This window comes from Oncorhynchus clarkii, chromosome 29 (genome assembly GCF_045791955.1).
Source record: "Oncorhynchus clarkii lewisi isolate Uvic-CL-2024 chromosome 29, UVic_Ocla_1.0, whole genome shotgun sequence".
NCBI classification, from domain to species: Eukaryota; Metazoa; Chordata; class Actinopteri; order Salmoniformes; family Salmonidae; genus Oncorhynchus; species Oncorhynchus clarkii.
Window position 1 is genome coordinate 39,481,853 of NC_092175.1, and position 19,547 is coordinate 39,501,399.

The window sequence follows — 19,547 nt, forward strand, 5'->3', positions numbered from 1 at the left end:
ACGCTGAATGTTCATATATACTCTACTCCAAGACTGTTACTAGTGCTGAATGTTCATATATACTATACTCCAGGACTGTTACTAACGCTGAATGTTCATATATACTCTACTCCAAGACTGTTACTAACGCTGAATGTTCATATATACTCTACTTCAAGACTGTTACTAATGCTGAATGTTCATATATACTCTACTCCAGGACTGTTACTAACGCTGAATGTTCATATATACTATACTCCAAGACTGTTACTAATGCTGAATGTTCATATATACTCCAAGACTGTTACTAACGCTGAATGTTCATATATACTCTACTCCAAGACTGTTACTAATGCTGAATGTTCATATATACTCTACTCCAAGACTGTTACTAACGCTGAATGTTCATATATACTCTACTCCAAGACTGTTACTAACGCTGAATGTTCATATATACTCCAAGACTGTTACTAACGCTGAATGTTCATATATACTCTACTCCAAGACTGTTACTAGTGCTGAATGTTCATATATACTCTACTCCAAGACTGTTACTAACGCTGAATGTTCATATATACTCTACTCCAAGACTGTTACTAACGCTGAATGTTCATATATACTTCAAGACTGTTACTAACGCTGAATGTTCATATATACTCCAAGACTGTTACTAACGCTGAATGTTCATATATACTCTACTCCAAGACTGTTACTAATGCTGAATGTTCATATATACTCTACTTCAAGACTGTTACTAACGCTGAATGTTCATATATACTCTACTCCAAGACTGTTACTAATACTGAATGTTCATATATACTTCAAGACTGTTACTAACGCTGAATGTTCATATATACTCCAAGACTGTTACTAATGCTGAATGTTCATATATACTCCAAGACTGTTACTAATGCTGAATGTTCATATATACTTTTCTCCAAGACTGTTACTAGTGCTGAATGTTCATATATACTCTACTCCAAGACTGTTACTAACGCTGAATGTTCATATATACTCCAAGACTGTTACTAGTGCTGAATGTTCATATATACTCTACTCCAAGACTGTTACTAGTGCTGAATGTTCATATATACTATACTCCAAGACTGTTACTAGTGCTGAATGTTCATATATACTATACTCCAAGACTGTTACTAACGCTGAATGTTCATATATACTCTACTTCAAGACTGTTACTAATGCTGAATGTTCATAAATACTCTACTCCAAGACTGTTACTAACGCTGAATGTTCATATATACTCTACTTCAAGACTGTTACTAACGCTGAATGTTCATATATACTCTACTCCAAGACTGTTACTAGTGCTGAATGTTCATATATACTATACTCCAGGACTGTTACTAACGCTGAATGTTCATATATACTCTACTCCAAGACTGTTACTAACGCTGAATGTTCATATATACTCTACTTCAAGACTGTTACTAATGCTGAATGTTCATATATACTCTACTCCAGGACTGTTACTAACGCTGAATGTTCATATATACTATACTCCAAGACTGTTACTAATGCTGAATGTTCATATATACTCCAAGACTGTTACTAACGCTGAATGTTCATATATACTCTACTCCAAGACTGTTACTAATGCTGAATGTTCATATATACTCTACTCCAAGACTGTTACTAACGCTGAATGTTCATATATACTCTACTCCAAGACTGTTACTAACGCTGAATGTTCATATATACTCCAAGACTGTTACTAACGCTGAATGTTCATATATACTCTACTCCAAGACTGTTACTAGTGCTGAATGTTCATATATACTCTACTCCAAGACTGTTACTAACGCTGAATGTTCATATATACTCTACTCCAAGACTGTTACTAACGCTGAATGTTCATATATACTTCAAGACTGTTACTAACGCTGAATGTTCATATATACTCCAAGACTGTTACTAACGCTGAATGTTCATATATACTCTACTCCAAGACTGTTACTAATGCTGAATGTTCATATATACTCTACTTCAAGACTGTTACTAACGCTGAATGTTCATATATACTCTACTCCAAGACTGTTACTAATACTGAATGTTCATATATACTTCAAGACTGTTACTAACGCTGAATGTTCATATATACTCCAAGACTGTTACTAATGCTGAATGTTCATATATACTCCAAGACTGTTACTAATGCTGAATGTTCATATATACTTTTCTCCAAGACTGTTACTAGTGCTGAATGTTCATATATACTCTACTCCAAGACTGTTACTAACGCTGAATGTTAATATATACTCCAAGACTGTTACTAGTGCTGAATGTTCATATATACTCTACTCCAAGACTGTTACTAGTGCTGAATGTTCATATATACTATACTCCAAGACTGTTACTAGTGCTGAATGTTCATATATACTATACTCCAAGACTGTTACTAGTGCTGAATGTTCATATATACTCTACTCCAAGACTTACTAGTGCTGAATGTTCATATATACTCCAAGACTGTTACTAACGCTGAATGTTCATATATACTCTACTTCAAGACTGTTACTAATGCTGAATGTTCATAAATACTCTACTCCAAGACTGTTACTAACGCTGAATGTTCATATATACTCTACTTCAAGACTGTTACTAACGCTGAATGTTCATATATACTCTACTCCAAGACTGTTACTAACGCTGAATGTTCATATATACTCTACTCCAAGACTGTTACTAACGCTGAATGTTCATATATACTCTACTCCAAGACTGTTACTAATGCTGAATGTTCATATATACTCTACTCCAAGACTGTTACTAACGCTGAATGTTCATATATACTCCAAGACTGTTACTAACGCTGAATGTTCATATATACTCTACTCCAAGACTGTTACTAGTGCTGAATGTTCATATATACTCTACTCCAAGACTGTTACTAACGCTGAATGTTCATATATACTCTACTCCAAGACTGTTACTAACGCTGAATGTTCATATATACTTCAAGACTGTTACTAACGCTGAATGTTCATATATACTCCAAGACTGTTACTAACGCTGAATGTTCATATATACTCTACTCCAAGACTGTTACTAATGCTGAATGTTCATATATACTCTACTTCAAGACTGTTACTAACGCTGAATGTTCATATATACTCTACTCCAAGACTGTTACTAATGCTGAATGTTCATATATACTTCAAGACTGTTACTAACGCTGAATGTTCATATATACTCCAAGACTGTTACTAATGCTGAATGTTCATATATACTCCAAGACTGTTACTAATGCTGAATGTTCATATATACTCTACTCCAAGACTGTTACTAGTGCTGAATGTTCATATATACTCTACTTCAAGACTGTTACTAGTGCTGAATGTTCATATATACTATACTCCAAGACTGTTACTAGTGCTGAATGTTCATATATACTCTACTCCAAGACTGTTACTAGTGCTGAATGTTCATATATACTCTACTCCAAGACTGTTACTAACGCTGAATGTTCATATATACTCTACTCCAAGACTGTTACTAGTGCTGAATGTTCATATATACTCTACTTCAAGACTGTTACTAACGCTGAATGTTCATATATACTCTACTTCAAGACTGTTACTAACGCTGAATGTTCATATATACTCTACTCCAAGACTGTTACTAGTGCTGAATGTTCATATATACTCCAAGACTGTTACTAACGCTGAATGTTCATATATACTCTACTCCAAGACTGTTACTAACGCTGAATGTTCATATATACTCTACTCCAAGACTGTTACTAATGCTGAATGTTCATATATACTCTACTCCAAGACTGTTACTAACGCTGAATGTTCATATATACTCTACTCCAAGACTGTTACTAACGCTGAATGTTCATATATACTCCAAGACTGTTACTAACGCTGAATGTTCATATATACTCTACTCCAAGACTGTTACTAATGCTGAATGTTCATATATACTCCAAGACTGTTACTAACGCTGAATGTTCATATATACTCTACTCCAAGACTGTTACTAACGCTGAATGTTCATATATACTCTACTCCAAGACTGTTACTAACGCTGAATGTTCATATATACTCTACTTCAAGACTGTTACTAATGCTGAATGTTCATATATACTCCAAGACTGTTACTAGTGCTGAATGTTCATATATACTCTACTTCAAGACTGTTACTAACGCTGAATGTTCATATATACTCTACTCCAAGACTGTTACTAACGCTGAATGTTCATATATACTCTACTCCAAGACTGTTACTAATGCTGAATGTTCATATATACTCCAAGACTGTTACTAGTGCTGAATGTTCATATATACTCTACTCCAAGACTGTTACTAACGCTGAATGTTCATATATACTCTACTCCAAGACTGTTACTAACGCTGAATGTTCATATATACTTCAAGACTGTTACTAACGCTGAATGTTCATATATACTCCAAGACTGTTACTAACGCTGAATGTTCATATATACTCTACTCCAAGACTGTTACTAATGCTGAATGTTCATATATACTCTACTTCAAGACTGTTACTAACGCTGAATGTTCATATATACTCTACTCCAAGACTGTTACTAATACTGAATGTTCATATATACTTCAAGACTGTTACTAACGCTGAATGTTCATATATACTCCAAGACTGTTACTAATGCTGAATGTTCATATATACTCCAAGACTGTTACTAATGCTGAATGTTCATATATACTTTTCTCCAAGACTGTTACTAGTGCTGAATGTTCATATATACTCTACTCCAAGACTGTTACTAACGCTGAATGTTCATATATACTCCAAGACTGTTACTAGTGCTGAATGTTCATATATACTCTACTCCAAGACTGTTACTAGTGCTGAATGTTCATATATACTATACTCCAAGACTGTTACTAGTGCTGAATGTTCATATATACTATACTCCAAGACTGTTACTAGTGCTGAATGTTCATATATACTCTACTCCAAGACTTACTAGTGCTGAATGTTCATATATACTCCAAGACTGTTACTAACGCTGAATGTTCATATATACTCTACTTCAAGACTGTTACTAATGCTGAATGTTCATAAATACTCTACTCCAAGACTGTTACTAACGCTGAATGTTCATATATACTCTACTTCAAGACTGTTACTAACGCTGAATGTTCATATATACTCTACTCCAAGACTGTTACTAACGCTGAATGTTCATATATACTCTACTCCAAGACTGTTACTAACGCTGAATGTTCATATATACTCTACTCCAAGACTGTTACTAATGCTGAATGTTCATATATACTCTACTCCAAGACTGTTACTAACGCTGAATGTTCATATATACTCCAAGACTGTTACTAACGCTGAATGTTCATATATACTCTACTCCAAGACTGTTACTAGTGCTGAATGTTCATATATACTCTACTCCAAGACTGTTACTAACGCTGAATGTTCATATATACTCTACTCCAAGACTGTTACTAACGCTGAATGTTCATATATACTTCAAGACTGTTACTAACGCTGAATGTTCATATATACTCCAAGACTGTTACTAACGCTGAATGTTCATATATACTCTACTCCAAGACTGTTACTAATGCTGAATGTTCATATATACTCTACTTCAAGACTGTTACTAACGCTGAATGTTCATATATACTCTACTCCAAGACTGTTACTAATGCTGAATGTTCATATATACTTCAAGACTGTTACTAACGCTGAATGTTCATATATACTCCAAGACTGTTACTAATGCTGAATGTTCATATATACTCCAAGACTGTTACTAATGCTGAATGTTCATATATACTCTACTCCAAGACTGTTACTAGTGCTGAATGTTCATATATACTCTACTTCAAGACTGTTACTAGTGCTGAATGTTCATATATACTATACTCCAAGACTGTTACTAGTGCTGAATGTTCATATATACTCTACTCCAAGACTGTTACTAGTGCTGAATGTTCATATATACTCTACTCCAAGACTGTTACTAACGCTGAATGTTCATATATACTCTACTCCAAGACTGTTACTAGTGCTGAATGTTCATATATACTCTACTTCAAGACTGTTACTAACGCTGAATGTTCATATATACTCTACTTCAAGACTGTTACTAACGCTGAATGTTCATATATACTCTACTCCAAGACTGTTACTAGTGCTGAATGTTCATATATACTCCAAGACTGTTACTAACGCTGAATGCTCATATATACTCTACTCCAAGACTGTTACTAACGCTGAATGTTCATATATACTCTACTCCAAGACTGTTACTAATGCTGAATGTTCATATATACTCTACTCCAAGACTGTTACTAACGCTGAATGTTCATATATACTCTACTCCAAGACTGTTACTAACGCTGAATGTTCATATATACTCCAAGACTGTTACTAACGCTGAATGTTCATATATACTCTACTCCAAGACTGTTACTAATGCTGAATGTTCATATATACTCCAAGACTGTTACTAACGCTGAATGTTCATATATACTCTACTCCAAGACTGTTACTAACGCTGAATGTTCATATATACTCTACTCCAAGACTGTTACTAACGCTGAATGTTCATATATACTCTACTCCAAGACTGTTACTAATGCTGAATGTTCATATATACTCCAAGACTGTTACTAGTGCTGAATGTTCATATATACTCTACTTCAAGACTGTTACTAACGCTGAATGTTCATATATACTCTACTCCAAGACTGTTACTAATGCTGAATGTTCATATATACTCTACTCCAAGACTGTTACTAATGCTGAATGTTCATATATACTCCGAGACTGTTACTAACGCTGAATGTTCATATATACTCTACTCCAAGACTGTTACTAACGCTGAATGTTCATATATACTCTACTCCAAGACTGTTACTAACGCTGAATGTTCATATATACTCCAAGACTGTTACTAATGCTGAATGTTCATATATACTCTACTCCAAGACTGTTACTAACGCTGAATGTTCATATATACTCTACTCCAAGACTGTTACTAGTGCTGAATGTTCATATATACTCCAAGACTGTTACTAACGCTGAATGTTCATATATACTCCAAGACTGTTACTAACGCTGAATGTTCATATATACTCCAAGACTGTTACTAACGCTGAATGTTCATATATACTCTACTCCAAGACTGTTACTAATGCTGAATGTTCATATATACTCCAAGACTGTTACTAACGCTGAATGTTCATATATACTCCAAGACTGTTACTAATGCTGAATGTTCATATATACTCCAAGACTGTTACTAATGCTGAATGTTCATATATACTCTACTTCAAGACTGTTACTAACGCTGAATGTTCATATATACTCTACTCCAAGACTGTTACTAATGCTGAATGTTCATATATACTCCAAGACTGTTACTAACGCTGAATGTTCATATATACTCTACTCCAAGACTGTTACTAGTGCTGAATGTTCATATATACTCCAAGACTGTTACTAGTGCTGAATGTTCATATATACTCTACTCCAAGACTGTTACTAATGCTGAATGTTCATATATACTCCAAGACTGTTACTAACTCTGAATGTTCATATATACTCTACTCCAAGACTGTTACTAGTGCTGAATGTTCATATATACTATACTCCAAGACTGTTACTAACGCTGAATGTTCATATATACTCCAAGACTGTTACTAACGCTGAATGTTCATGTATACTCCAAGACTGTTACTAACGCTGAATGTTCATATATACTCTACTCCAAGACTGTTACTAACGCTGAATGTTCATATATACTCTACTCCAAGACTGTTACTAACGCTGAATGTTCATATATACTCTACTCCAAGACTGTTACTAACGCTGAATGTTCATATATACTCTACTCCAAGACTGTTACTAACGCTGAATGTTCATATATATTCTACTCCAAGACTGTTACTAACGCTGAATGTTCATATATACTCTACTCCAAGACTGTTACTAACGCTGAATGTTCATATATACTCTACTCCAAGACTGTTACTAACGCTGAATGTTCATATATATTCTACTCCAAGACTGTTACTAACGCTGAATGTTCATATATACTCTACTCCAAGACTGTTACTAATGCTGAATGTTCATATATACTCTACTCCAAGACTGTTACTAATGCTGAATGTTCATATATACTCTACTCCAAGACTGTTACTAATGCTGAATGTTCATATATACTCTACTCCAAGACTGTTACTAACGCTGAATGTTCATATATACTATACTCCAAGACTGTTACTAGTGCTGAATGTTCATATATACTCTACTCCAAGACTGTTACTAGTGCTGAATGTTCATATATACTCCAAGACTGTTACTAACGCTGAATGTTCATATATACTCTACTCCAAGACTGTTACTAACGCTGAATGTTCATATATACTCTACTCCAAGACTGTTACTAACGCTGAATGTTCATATATACTCCAAGACTGCCACTGAAATGTATTGTAACACTAAATATTGTTGTTGTTGTTTCAGTCTGATGCGGGTAGCAAGGCGGTGTTTGCCAAGGTTATGGTGATTACCAGTAAGTCAACTTCACTCAACCCTTTTGAAGAACCTTTTTTGGTTCCAGGTAGAACACTTTTGGGTTCCACGTGTAGAACCTTTTCCACTGAAGGTTCTACAATGGAACCCAAAAAGTTTCTACATGGAACTTAAAAAGATTATTCTATGGGGACTAGGGCTGACCCCAATTAGTCGATTGTTTGGTCCTTAGGCTGTTGGTCGACCGAGATTGTTTTAGTTAAGTAGTAACATATATATCTATATATATATATATTGCGCCCATCTCAGTGAACTAATCCATTGCGGAGGCCTAGACTAAAAGCCAATTTCTGCTTGATCTGAAATGTGGTGGGAGGCTCCATATGGAGGGTGTGACGTAATGGCGGACCCCCTAGAGACACGCAGAGGTCAAATCCAGCTCCGTACCACATTACCATGCGCCTCCCAAATGTTGGAAAAATGCTCAGGGCTCTGTGTAGCTCTGCATTGACATGATTGGTTGACGGTAGGTGGGGGCGGTACATCCTGTAGAAAACACAAACTTCGCTACTTTGACAACATCTCTGCACTGCTCCGTGAAGCGTGAACGCCCTCACTACTGCCGAGGCCGTATCAACGTAAATGTTGCACGGCCAATGCTGGCGTGGGATTGACCATGTGTCCAGAGGCACAATTTCAACATTCGGGGGGCAAATGTCGAGTCATGCATTCTCCGAAATATGTACCAGCTTAACCCGGAAGCCAGCCGCACCAATGTGTCTGAGGAAACACCGTTCAACTGACCATAGTTTTGCCTGTATGCGCCCGGACCGCCACAAGGGGTCACTAGAGCGCGATGAGCCAAGTAAAGCCCCTCCTGGCCAAACCCTCCCCTAACCCAGACGACACTGGGCCAGTTGTGCGCCGCCCTATGGGACTCCCGATCACAGCCGGTTGTGACACATCACGGGAATGAACCCGGTCTGTAGTGATGCCTCTCAGTGCCTTAGACCGCTGCGCCACTCAGGAGTGGCGGTCTAAACTTTGGTTACGGTAATTTCTGTTCATGTATTCAATATTATTATTCCAGTCTTCTGATTGGCCTAAAGCACCACCACTAATGACCTGTGGAGCTTCGCAAAGTAATATCTTTCTAGCTGTCTCCCTTTCCATATCCCTGATTACTTCTTATCAGTTCTTGAGTTGGACTGAAATAGGTTATGTTACTCATTTTGCGTGCCGGTACTGTTTATATTTAGGTGCAGGAGATCTACAATACTTTTGAGCTAATATTCTATAAGAGGAACCGGAGCTCAAGCAGTAGAAAATTTGAGATGCCGGTACTCCGCTCCGGTGAGCTCCTGCCCAAGTCAAGCACTGCTTCTTATCCCTTGTGAAAATAGCCTACAGCTGTGTCTGTCCCAAGCTCACTGGCATGGGAAACTCTTGAGGGCCCAGAATATTTTATACAATGTTGCAAGTTCGCCAGTGCAAGCTTCAGGCCTGACCCAAGTTAATAGTTGGTGCGGTGTTTAAAGTCGGTTGCAGACAGGCCGTGTGTAGCCAATGTGATTTATAGGATATTCATTTAGATATAATTTTGATTAACCATATGACAATGATTTTGAGATATGAAGGCGTTATTGTAAATTAAACGAAACTGTCATGAAAATTTGCATATGAAAACCGCAACTGGTAGATCGGTAGAAATGATAAATTTGCATTCAACATGAGAAAGCTTGCAGACTCCTCGTGTAGCCTATTACCGGCATCTTCAAGAGAGTAATGGCAGAATCTGCGAAGGCCAGCAGGAGAGGTGAAGAGGATAGTTATTTTTCTTCTGGTTATCTAGATCTCTGGTTCCCTCTTGAGGCATTTGTCTTTCTTCAGCAAACTGTGCGCTTAAAGCATCAGACAAGCTCAATGCATATAGTTGATTTCATTAAAACACATAGGGTGACTATATATGGAAAAATGCATGTTTACTTATTTTGACCAATCGATTGGTCGAACGAACAGATCACATTCGGTTGACCAAGAGTTTATTTTAAATAGGAGACAGCCGAAGAACCTTTATTTTCTAAGTGCACACCCACCACACACACACTCTCAACTCTAACCAAATCCCCCCCATTTGTGTGTGTCTCCAGGGAACCTTCCAGACCCAGGCAAGGCCCAGGACTTTGTGAAGAAGCTAGCCCAGGTCCTGGATGATGATGAGCGGATCAGAAACCAACTAGAGACCCTGGTCTCACCGGCCTGCTCCTGCAAACAGGCCCAAGTCTGTGTGGTGAGTAGAGAGAGCGTGCGTGTGCGATTGCATATGTGTTTTTATTACTTATCCTTCCTTCCTTTTTTTTGTTGCTTTTTTGGTTGTTGTTGCTTACGGCACCTGGTATTCCCAGGCGGTCTCCTGTCCCAGTTCTAACCAGGCCCTAACAGGTGTGTCCAGGGTGGTGTGGCCACAAGCATATAATTAGGTCCCTTGGCTCATCTCTGTAACTTCTCAATGGAAGAGGTAAAGGTGGAGTCATGAGTCCGCTGGAACGTGACCCGCCCAGCCGTCCTCTGAAACGTGACCTGCCTGGCTGTCCTCTGGAACGTGACCCGCCTGGCCGTCCTCTGAAACGTGACCCGCCTGGCTGTCCTCTGAAACGTGACCTGCCTGGCTGTCCACTGGAACGTGACCTGCCTGGCTGTCCACTGGAACGTGACCCGCCTGGCCGTCCTCTGAAACGTGACCTGCCTGGCTGTCCTCTGGAACGTGACCCGCCTGGCCGTCCTCTGGAACGTGACCCGCCTGGCCGTCCTCTGGAACGTGACCCGCCTGGCCGTCCTCTGAAACGTGACAGAATCGAACCCCAGGCTGTCGCCTCGCCTCGCCCCCGTTACTTATCCTCCTACAGAGAGACTTCACTAGGAAACCAGGCAGTCCTAAACAGCCTAGTAACCTGTTATACGTGTGTGTGTGTGTGTGTGTGTGGTGTGAGTGATTATAGTGTGTGTGTGAGTGATTATAGTGTGTGTGTGAGTGATTATACTGGTGTGTGTGATTATACTGGTGTGTGATTATACTGGTGTGAGTGATTATACTGTGTGTGTGTGTGTGAGTGATTATACTGTGTGTGTGATTATACTGTGTGTGTGATTATACTGTGTGTGCGCCACGGTTTTCCGTCAGCCGGTATTAGCCGGCTTGTGGCCGGAATATTTTGGGTTTGTTGAAAAGCCGATAAAGTAAATTGTCCGGTAGAAGAAGGAAAACAATCCCATAATGCTTTTTTATTCATTAACACCAGTCCACGGAAAGACATTTGACCGGCCATGCCTATTGGTCTATAGGATCATTTGCATAATATAGTGGATTTAAATCGGTGCGTTGTGTATATTCGTTACGCATCTTATTTACCACACACTCGCAGCATACAGATACAGAGCCCTTGGAGGTTAAAATCTGTCAGACAGCGAGAGCTGTTGCTACAGCCTCTCAGACAGCCAATGTATCGGCGACAGGAGGCAGGCTTCATCGCCGCGTCACACACCACTTTGCAATGAGCTGGAGGCAGTACGCATTTTGAAAACATATACTGAAATGTTGGAAACCTGAACATTTTTACAACATATTATGAGGCATGTTTTTTTTACCTTGCTTCAAAGTAGCAAAATCAGAAATGTTCTTTCATTGTCTTGTAACCAAAAGAACAATCCTAGTTATATTAGCATCCCATGCTAGTTGTTGATAATCCTAGTCATATTAGCGTCACATGCTAGTTGTTGATAATCCTAGTTATATTAGCATCACATGCTAGTTGTTGATAATCCTAGTCATATTAGCATCCCATGCTAGTTGTTGATAATCCTAGTTATATTAGCATCACATGCTAGTTGTTGATAATCCTAGTCATATTAGCATCCCATGCTAGTTGTTGATAATCCTAGTTATATTAGCATCACATGCTAGTTGTTGATAATCCTAGTCATATTATCATCCCGTGCTAGTTGTTGATAATCCTAGTTATATTAGCATCCCATGCTAGTTGTTGATAATCCTAGTTATATTAGCATCCCATGCTAGTTGTTGATAATCCTAGTCATATTAGCATCCCATGCTAGTTGTTGATAATCCTAGTTATATTAGCATCACATGCTAGTTGTTGATAATCCTAGTCATATTAGCATCACATGCTAGTTGTTGTTAATCCTAGTCATATTAGCATCACATGCTAGTTGATGATAATCCTAGTCATATTAGCATCTCATGCTAGTTGTTGATAATCCTAGTCATATTAGCATCACATGCTAGTTGTTACATCTTACACCTCCCCTCTTTCTACATTTCTAATGGACATAAAACCGCTCACTTTGGACAAGTGTTTTTCTGTTCATTGCATTATGGAACGAACATTTGTGTGTAGCCTTCTGCCTTGCGTAGTTGATAATATGAAGCTGTTGCATTTTTTGCGTAATGTTTTTTTTTTTAAATGTAGCCTAGGCTGGTTGTATGAATTTGGGATCTATCGTCCCACAACTGTCCCAGAGTCTGTTTGGTATCATTTCTCGACAAGTTGACCAATAGAATAGGGAAACTTTTCTATATTATGGGGGATAGTAGATTTACATAGGCTAATGATTTTGCTGTCCGTTACTCATCTTGATGCCTGAGGGAAAAATGTGGGCATCGGACTTTTAGTAAGAAGGGATCTCACATTGTTGCATCCTCGACTTGCATGTTCTGTTGAAGAGGAATTGCCATGAACTAAATGTCGTTCTGAACACTGCGGGTGGACGCCATAATCAGGTTACTCAATGCAAATGGGTCCGGCAAAATAAAATGCTGCCAGTCAGATGTCTGACGCCACTTTTCCCTAACAGAAACCGCGTGTGTGTGTGTGTGTGTGTGTGTGTGTGTGTGTGTGTGTGTGTCCTCCAGAGAGACATCACTAAGAAGTTAGGCAGTCCTAAACAACCCAGTAATCCCTTCTTAGAGATGGTCAAGTTCCTGCTGGAAAGAATTGCTCCTGTACACATCGACACAGAGTCTATCAGGTAATACACACCCCAACACACTGACACACACTTACACACACACTAACACACACACTCTACTGCACAACCCCAAAAACACAATGTGATTGATCTATGATTTGCTTACGTTGTGTTTTTCTCTCTAACGCCCTCTCTCTCCCTCTCTACTTCCCTCCCTCTCTCTTCATCCCTCTCTCTCCCTCCTCTCCCTCTCTACTTCCCTCCCTCTCTCTTCATCCCTCTCCCTCCCTCTCTCTCCCCCCTCTCCCTCTCTACTTCCCTCCCTCTCTCTCCATCCCTCTCCCTCCCTCCTCTCCCTCTCTACTTCCCTCCCTCTCTCTACCTCCCTCTCCCTCTCTACTTCCCTCCCTCTCTCCTTCCCTCTCTCTCCCTCTCTCTCCCTCCCTCTCCCTCTACTTCTCTCTATCTACTTCTCTCCCTCTACTCTCCCTCTCTCTCTACTCTCCCTCTCTATCCCTCCCTCTCTCTCCCTCCCTCCCTCTCCCTCTCTACTTCCCTCCCTCTCTCTACCTCCCTCTCCCTCTCTACTTCCTTCCCTCTCTCTCCCTCTCTCTCTCTCTCCCTCTCTCTCTCTCTCCCTCTCTCTCCCTCTCTCTCCCTCCCTCTCCCTCTACTTCTCTCCCTCTACTTCTCTCCCTCTACTTCTCTCCCTCTCTCTCCCTCCCTCTCTCTCCCTCCCTCCCTCCCTCTCCCTCTCTACTCCCCTCCCTCTCTACCTCCCTCTCCCACTCTACTTCCCTCCCTCTCCCTCCATCTCTCTACCTACCTCTCCCTCTACTTCCCTCCCTCTCTCTACCTCCCTCTACTTCCCTCCCTCTCTCTCCCTCTCTCTCCCTCCCTCTCCCTCTACTTCTCTCCATCCCTCCCTCCCTCTCTCTCCCTCCCTCTCTCTCCCTCCCTCTCTCTACCTCCCTCTCCCTCTACTTCCCTCCCTCTCTCTCCCTCCCTCTCCCTCTACTTCTCTCCCTCCCTCTCTCCCTCCCTCTCTCTCTCTCCCTCCCTCCCTCCCTCCCTCCCTCCCTCTCCCTCTCTACTTCTCTCCCTCTCTCTCCCTCCCTCTCCCTCTCTACTTCCCTCCCTCTCCCTCCCTCTCTCTACCTCCCTCTCCCTCTACTTCCCTCCCTCTCTCTCCCTCCCTCTCCCTCTACTTCTCTCCCTCCCTCTCCCTCTACTTCTCTCCCTCTACTTCTCTCCCTCTACTTCTCTCCCTCCCTCTCCCTCTACTTCTCTCCCTCTACTTCTCTACCTCCCCTCCCTCTACTTCCCTCCCTCTCTACCTCACTCTCTACTTCCCTCCCTCTCTACCTCCCTCTCTACTTCCCTCCCTCTCTCTCTCTCCATCCCTCTCCCTCCCCCTCTCTCTCTACTTCCCTCCCTCTCTCTCCATCTCCCTCCCTCTCTCTCCATCTCTCTCCCTCTCTCCCCCTCTCTCCCTCCCTCTCTCTCCATCTATCTCCCTCTCTCCCTCCCTCTCTCCATCCCTCTCCCTCCCTCTCCCTCTCTACTTCCTTCCCTCTCTCTCCCTCTCTACTTCCCTCCCTCTCTCCCTCCCTCTCTCTCTCTACTTCCCTCCCTCTCTCTCCCTCTCTCCCTCCCTCTCTCTCTCTACTTCCCTCCCTCTCTCTCCTCTCTACTTCCCTCCCTCTCTCTCCCTCCCTCTCTCTCCATCTCTCTCCCTCCCTCTCTCTCCATCTCTCTCCCTCCCTCTCTCTCCATCTCTCTCCCTCCCTCTCTCTCCCTCTCTCCCTCCCTCTCTCCATCCCTCCCTCCCTCTCTCTCCCTCTCTACTTCCCTCCCTCCCTCTCTCTCCCTCTCTACTTCCCTCCCTCCCTCTCTCCCCCTCTCTACTTCCCTCCCTCTCTCCATCTCTCTCCCTCTCTCCCTCTACTTCCCTCCCTCTCTCCCTCCCTCTCTCTCTCTACTTCCCTCCCTCTCTCCCTCCCTCTCTCTCTACTTCCCTCCCTCTCTCCCTCCCTCTCTCTCTCTACTTCCCTCCCTCTCTACCTCTCTCTCGCTCTCTCTCCCTCCCTCTCCCTCTACTTCTCTCCATCCCTTCCTCCCTCTCTCTCTCCCTCTCTCTCCCTCTCTCTCCCTCTCTCTCCCCCTCTCTCCCCCTCTCTCTCCCTCTCTCTCCCTCCCTCTACTTCTCTCCCTCTCTCTCCCTCTCTCTCCCTCTCTCTCCCTCCCTCTACTTCTCTCTCCCTCCCTCCCTCCCTCCCTCCCTCCCTCCCCCCCTCTCTCTCTACTTCCCTCCCTCTCTCTCCATCTCTCTCCCTCCCTCTCTCCCTCCCTCTCTACTTCCCTCCCTCTCTCTCCCTCTCTACTTCTCTCCCTCTCTACTAACCCTCCCTCTCTCCCTCCCTCTCTCTCTCTACTTCCCTCCTCTCTCTCCATATCTCTCCCTCTCTCTCCCTCTCTCCCTCCCTCTCTACTTCCCTCCCTCCCTCTCTACTTCCCTCCCTCTCTCTCCCTCTCTACTTCCCCCCCCTCTCAGTGCTCTGGTAAAGCAGGTGAACAAGTCGATAGATGGAACAGCTGAGGATGATGAAGAGGGAGTTCCTACCGAACAGGCCATCAGGGCAGGACTGGAACTACTCAAGGTATCTCTCTCTCTTTTTCTCCTCTCTGGCTTCCTGTGCTTTCTGTCTCTGTTGTCATTCACCCTTCTCTCATCCCCCCCTCTCTCTCTTTCTCCTCTCTGGCTTCCTGTGCTTTCTGTCTCTGTTGTCATTCACCCTTCTCTCACCCCCCCTCCCTCTCTTTCTCCTCTCTGGCTTCCTGTGCTTTCTGTCTCTGTTGTCATTCACCCTTCTCTCACCCCCCCCCTCTCTCTCTCTCTTTCTCCTCTCTGGCTTCCTGTGCTTTCTGTCTCTGTTGTCAATTCACCCTTCTCTCATCCCCCCCTCCCTCCAGGTCCTGTCGTTCACCCACCCGGTGTCTTTCCACTCTGCGGAGACGTTTGAATCCCTGCTGGGCTGTCTGAAGATGGATGACGAGAAGGTGGCCGAGGCGGCGCTGCAGATATTTAAGAACACAGGAAGCAAGATGGAGGAGAGCTTCCCTCACATCAAGTCGTGAGTTTAATGTCAAATGTTTGTGTTGCCTAGATGTGTACACAGACATATTCACACACACGCACCTACATTCACACACACACCTACATACATACACACACACACACACACACATACACACATACATCTACATACACACACACACATACACACATACATCTACATACACACACACACACACACAAATACCTACATAACTTCCTCGCATCAAGTCGTGAGTTCACAACTTTTTTCCCCCATTTTTCATTTATTTGATGAACACAAATGTTTACCCATAAAGCTCTCTGATTGTGTTACCTTGATGTTATTATTAGGCTGAAGCCACTGGAATAGTCGTCCCACGTTAAATAATCACAGTCTTTCTGTAGATTAGAACGTAAGGAGTCTGCTAATGTCTCCAACAACGGGTAGCAAGTCTTGCCGCTCTTTTGGCCATTGCTTCCCATTGGAACAAGCTGCTGTAGTGTGTAGAACATCCTTCTAGTGTATGAATGTGTAATATAGAACTGGTTGTTTGGATCCTGGATGCTGATTGGTTGATAGACGGAGGGGCCTGTCATCAGTTCCATTTGAACTCTCCAACTGTAACAGGTGTACTGTCCCACAGCCCAGTCAGGCAATTCATAAACCTCATCTCCCCGGGGGGGAAAAAGAGTCTCTTATTTCCCTATAATTCCTCCCTCTAATGCTCTCCCCTTCTCCCCCTAGTGTTCTGCTGCCAGTACTGCAGACCAAAGCTAAGAGAGGACCGCCTCGCCAGGCCAAATATGCCATCCACTGTATCCATGCCATGTTCACACACAGAGACACACACTTCGCTCAGATCTTTGAGGTGAGGACCAGTCTGCCTTTTACGATCTAGTAATTTTTCTCCTAATATCTTCGCTTCTTCAGCCCTCTTTCCTATCAATCAATCAATCAATCAATCAATGAATCAATCATTTAATAAAATATTATACAAATGTTATATTATGAAATAATATATTCCAACCGGAAGAGCGACTGAAAAGCTTTCTGAGTAGTGACTCTCCATTGAAAGTTATTTTTGGGCCGAGGTTGAATCTGTGTCTGGGGAAACCTGCCCTCTTGAAGTTCTACACGTGTCAACAGATGACAAGGTAAAGAGTGAAATGTCTTGTCTCTCTCTTCCCAGCCGCTGCATAAAGGCCTGGACCTTGAGGACCTGGATCAGCTGATAACTCCTCTCACCACTCTGGGTCACCTGGCTCTGCTGGCCCCAGAACAGTTTGCCGCTCCGCTCAAATCACTGGTGGCCAACTTCATAGTCAAGGACCTGCTCATGAGCGACAGGGTGGGCGCAGATAGACACACAGAACACTTACGTCTTTTCACTTGAGAGGAGAAGCTATTGCAGTGTTCCTGGTTGTAACATCCTCTGTTTATTGTGGATGTGTGGTTGTTGTGTAGATCCCAGGTAAGAAGACCACCAAGCTGTGGGTTCCTGATGATGAGGTGTCTTCTGAAACCCTGGCCAAGGTTGGTTTCCCTTCTTCCTCCACCTCCTCCCTCAACCTACCATCTCCTCCCTCAACCTACCACCTCTCCTCTACCTCCTCCCCCAACCTACCACCTCCTCCCTCAACCTACCACCTCCACTCTACCTCCTCCACCTCCTTCCTCAACCTCCCACCTCTCCTCAACCTCCTCTACCTCCTTCCCCAACCTCCCCTCTCTCCTCTACCTCCTTCCCCAACCTCCCCTCTCTCCTCTACCTCCTTCCCCAACCTCCCCTCTCTCCTCTACCTCCTTCCCCAACCTCCCCTCTCTCCTCTACCTCCTTCCCCAACCTCTCCTCTCTCCTCCACCTCCTTCCCCAACCTCCCCTCTCTCCTCTACCTCTTCCACCTTCTTTCCCAACCTCCCTCTCTCCTCTACCTCTTCCACCTCCTTTCCCAACCTCCCCTCTCTCCTCTACCTCTTCCACCTCCTTTCCCAACCTCCCCTCTCTCCTCTACCTCCTCCACCTCCTTCCCCAACCTCCCCTCTCTCCTCTAGCTCTTCCACCTCCTTTCCCAACCTCCCCTCTCCTCTACCTCCTCCACCTCCTTAACCAACCTCCCCTCTCTCCTCTACCTCCTCCACCTCCTTCCCCAACCTCCCCTCTCTCCTCTACCTCCTTCCCCAACCTCCCCTCTCTCCTCTACCTCCTTCCCCAACCTCCCCTCTCTCCTCCACCTCCTTCCCCAACCTCCCCTCTCTCCTCTACCTACTTCCCCAACCTCCCCTCTCTCCTCTACCTCCTTCCCCAACCTCCCCTCTCTCCTCTACCTCTTCCACCTCCTTTCCCAACCTCCCCTCTCTCCTCTACCTCTTCCACCTCCTTTCCCAACCTCCCCTCTCTCCTCTACCTCTTCCACCTCCTTTCCCAACCTCCCCTCTCTCCTCTACCTACTCCACCTCCTTCCCCAACCTCCCCTCTCTCCTCTAGCTCTTCCACCTCCTTTCCCAACCTCCCCTCTCCTCTACCTCCTCCACCTCCTTTCCCAACCTCCCCTCTCTCCTCTACCTCCTCCACCTCCTTCCCCAACCTCCCCTCTCTCCTCTACCTCTTCTACCTCCTTCCCCAACCTCCCACCCCTCCTCTACCTCCTTCCCCAACCTCCCACCCCTCCTCTACCTCCTTCCCCAACCTCCCACCCCTCCTCTACCTCCTTCCCCAACCTCCCACCCCTCCTCTACCTCCTTCCCCAACCTCCCACCTCTCCTCTACCTCCTTCCCCAACCACACCTCTCCTCTACCTCCTTCCCCAACCACACCTCTCCTCTACCTCCTTCCCCAACCACACCTCTCCTCTACCTCCTTCCCCAACCACACCTCTCCTCTACCTCCTTCCCCAACCACACCTCTCCTCTACCTCCTTCCCCAACCACACCTCTCCTCTACCTCCTTCCCCAACCACACCTCTCCTCTACCTCCTTCCCCAA

The 19,547-nt window shown here is 43.3% G+C and overlaps 1 protein-coding gene across 2 annotated transcripts in view; it reads left to right on the top strand.

Annotated features, from left to right (window-relative positions):
- The window catches only part of LOC139388001 (PDS5 cohesin associated factor B), a 120,802-nt gene that overhangs the window by 52,018 nt on the left and 49,237 nt on the right, over positions 1-19,547 (top strand). For both annotated transcript variants that reach the window (XM_071134480.1, XM_071134481.1), the window contains exons 15-22: positions 8,473-8,521; positions 10,632-10,771; positions 13,412-13,527; positions 16,022-16,127; positions 16,441-16,601; positions 17,310-17,433; positions 17,755-17,913; positions 18,030-18,098. In XM_071134480.1, coding sequence (XP_070990581.1) covers positions 8,473-8,521; positions 10,632-10,771; positions 13,412-13,527; positions 16,022-16,127; positions 16,441-16,601; positions 17,310-17,433; positions 17,755-17,913; positions 18,030-18,098 — 924 coding nt within the window. The remainder of the gene's footprint in view (positions 1-8,472; positions 8,522-10,631; positions 10,772-13,411; positions 13,528-16,021; positions 16,128-16,440; positions 16,602-17,309; positions 17,434-17,754; positions 17,914-18,029; positions 18,099-19,547) is intronic.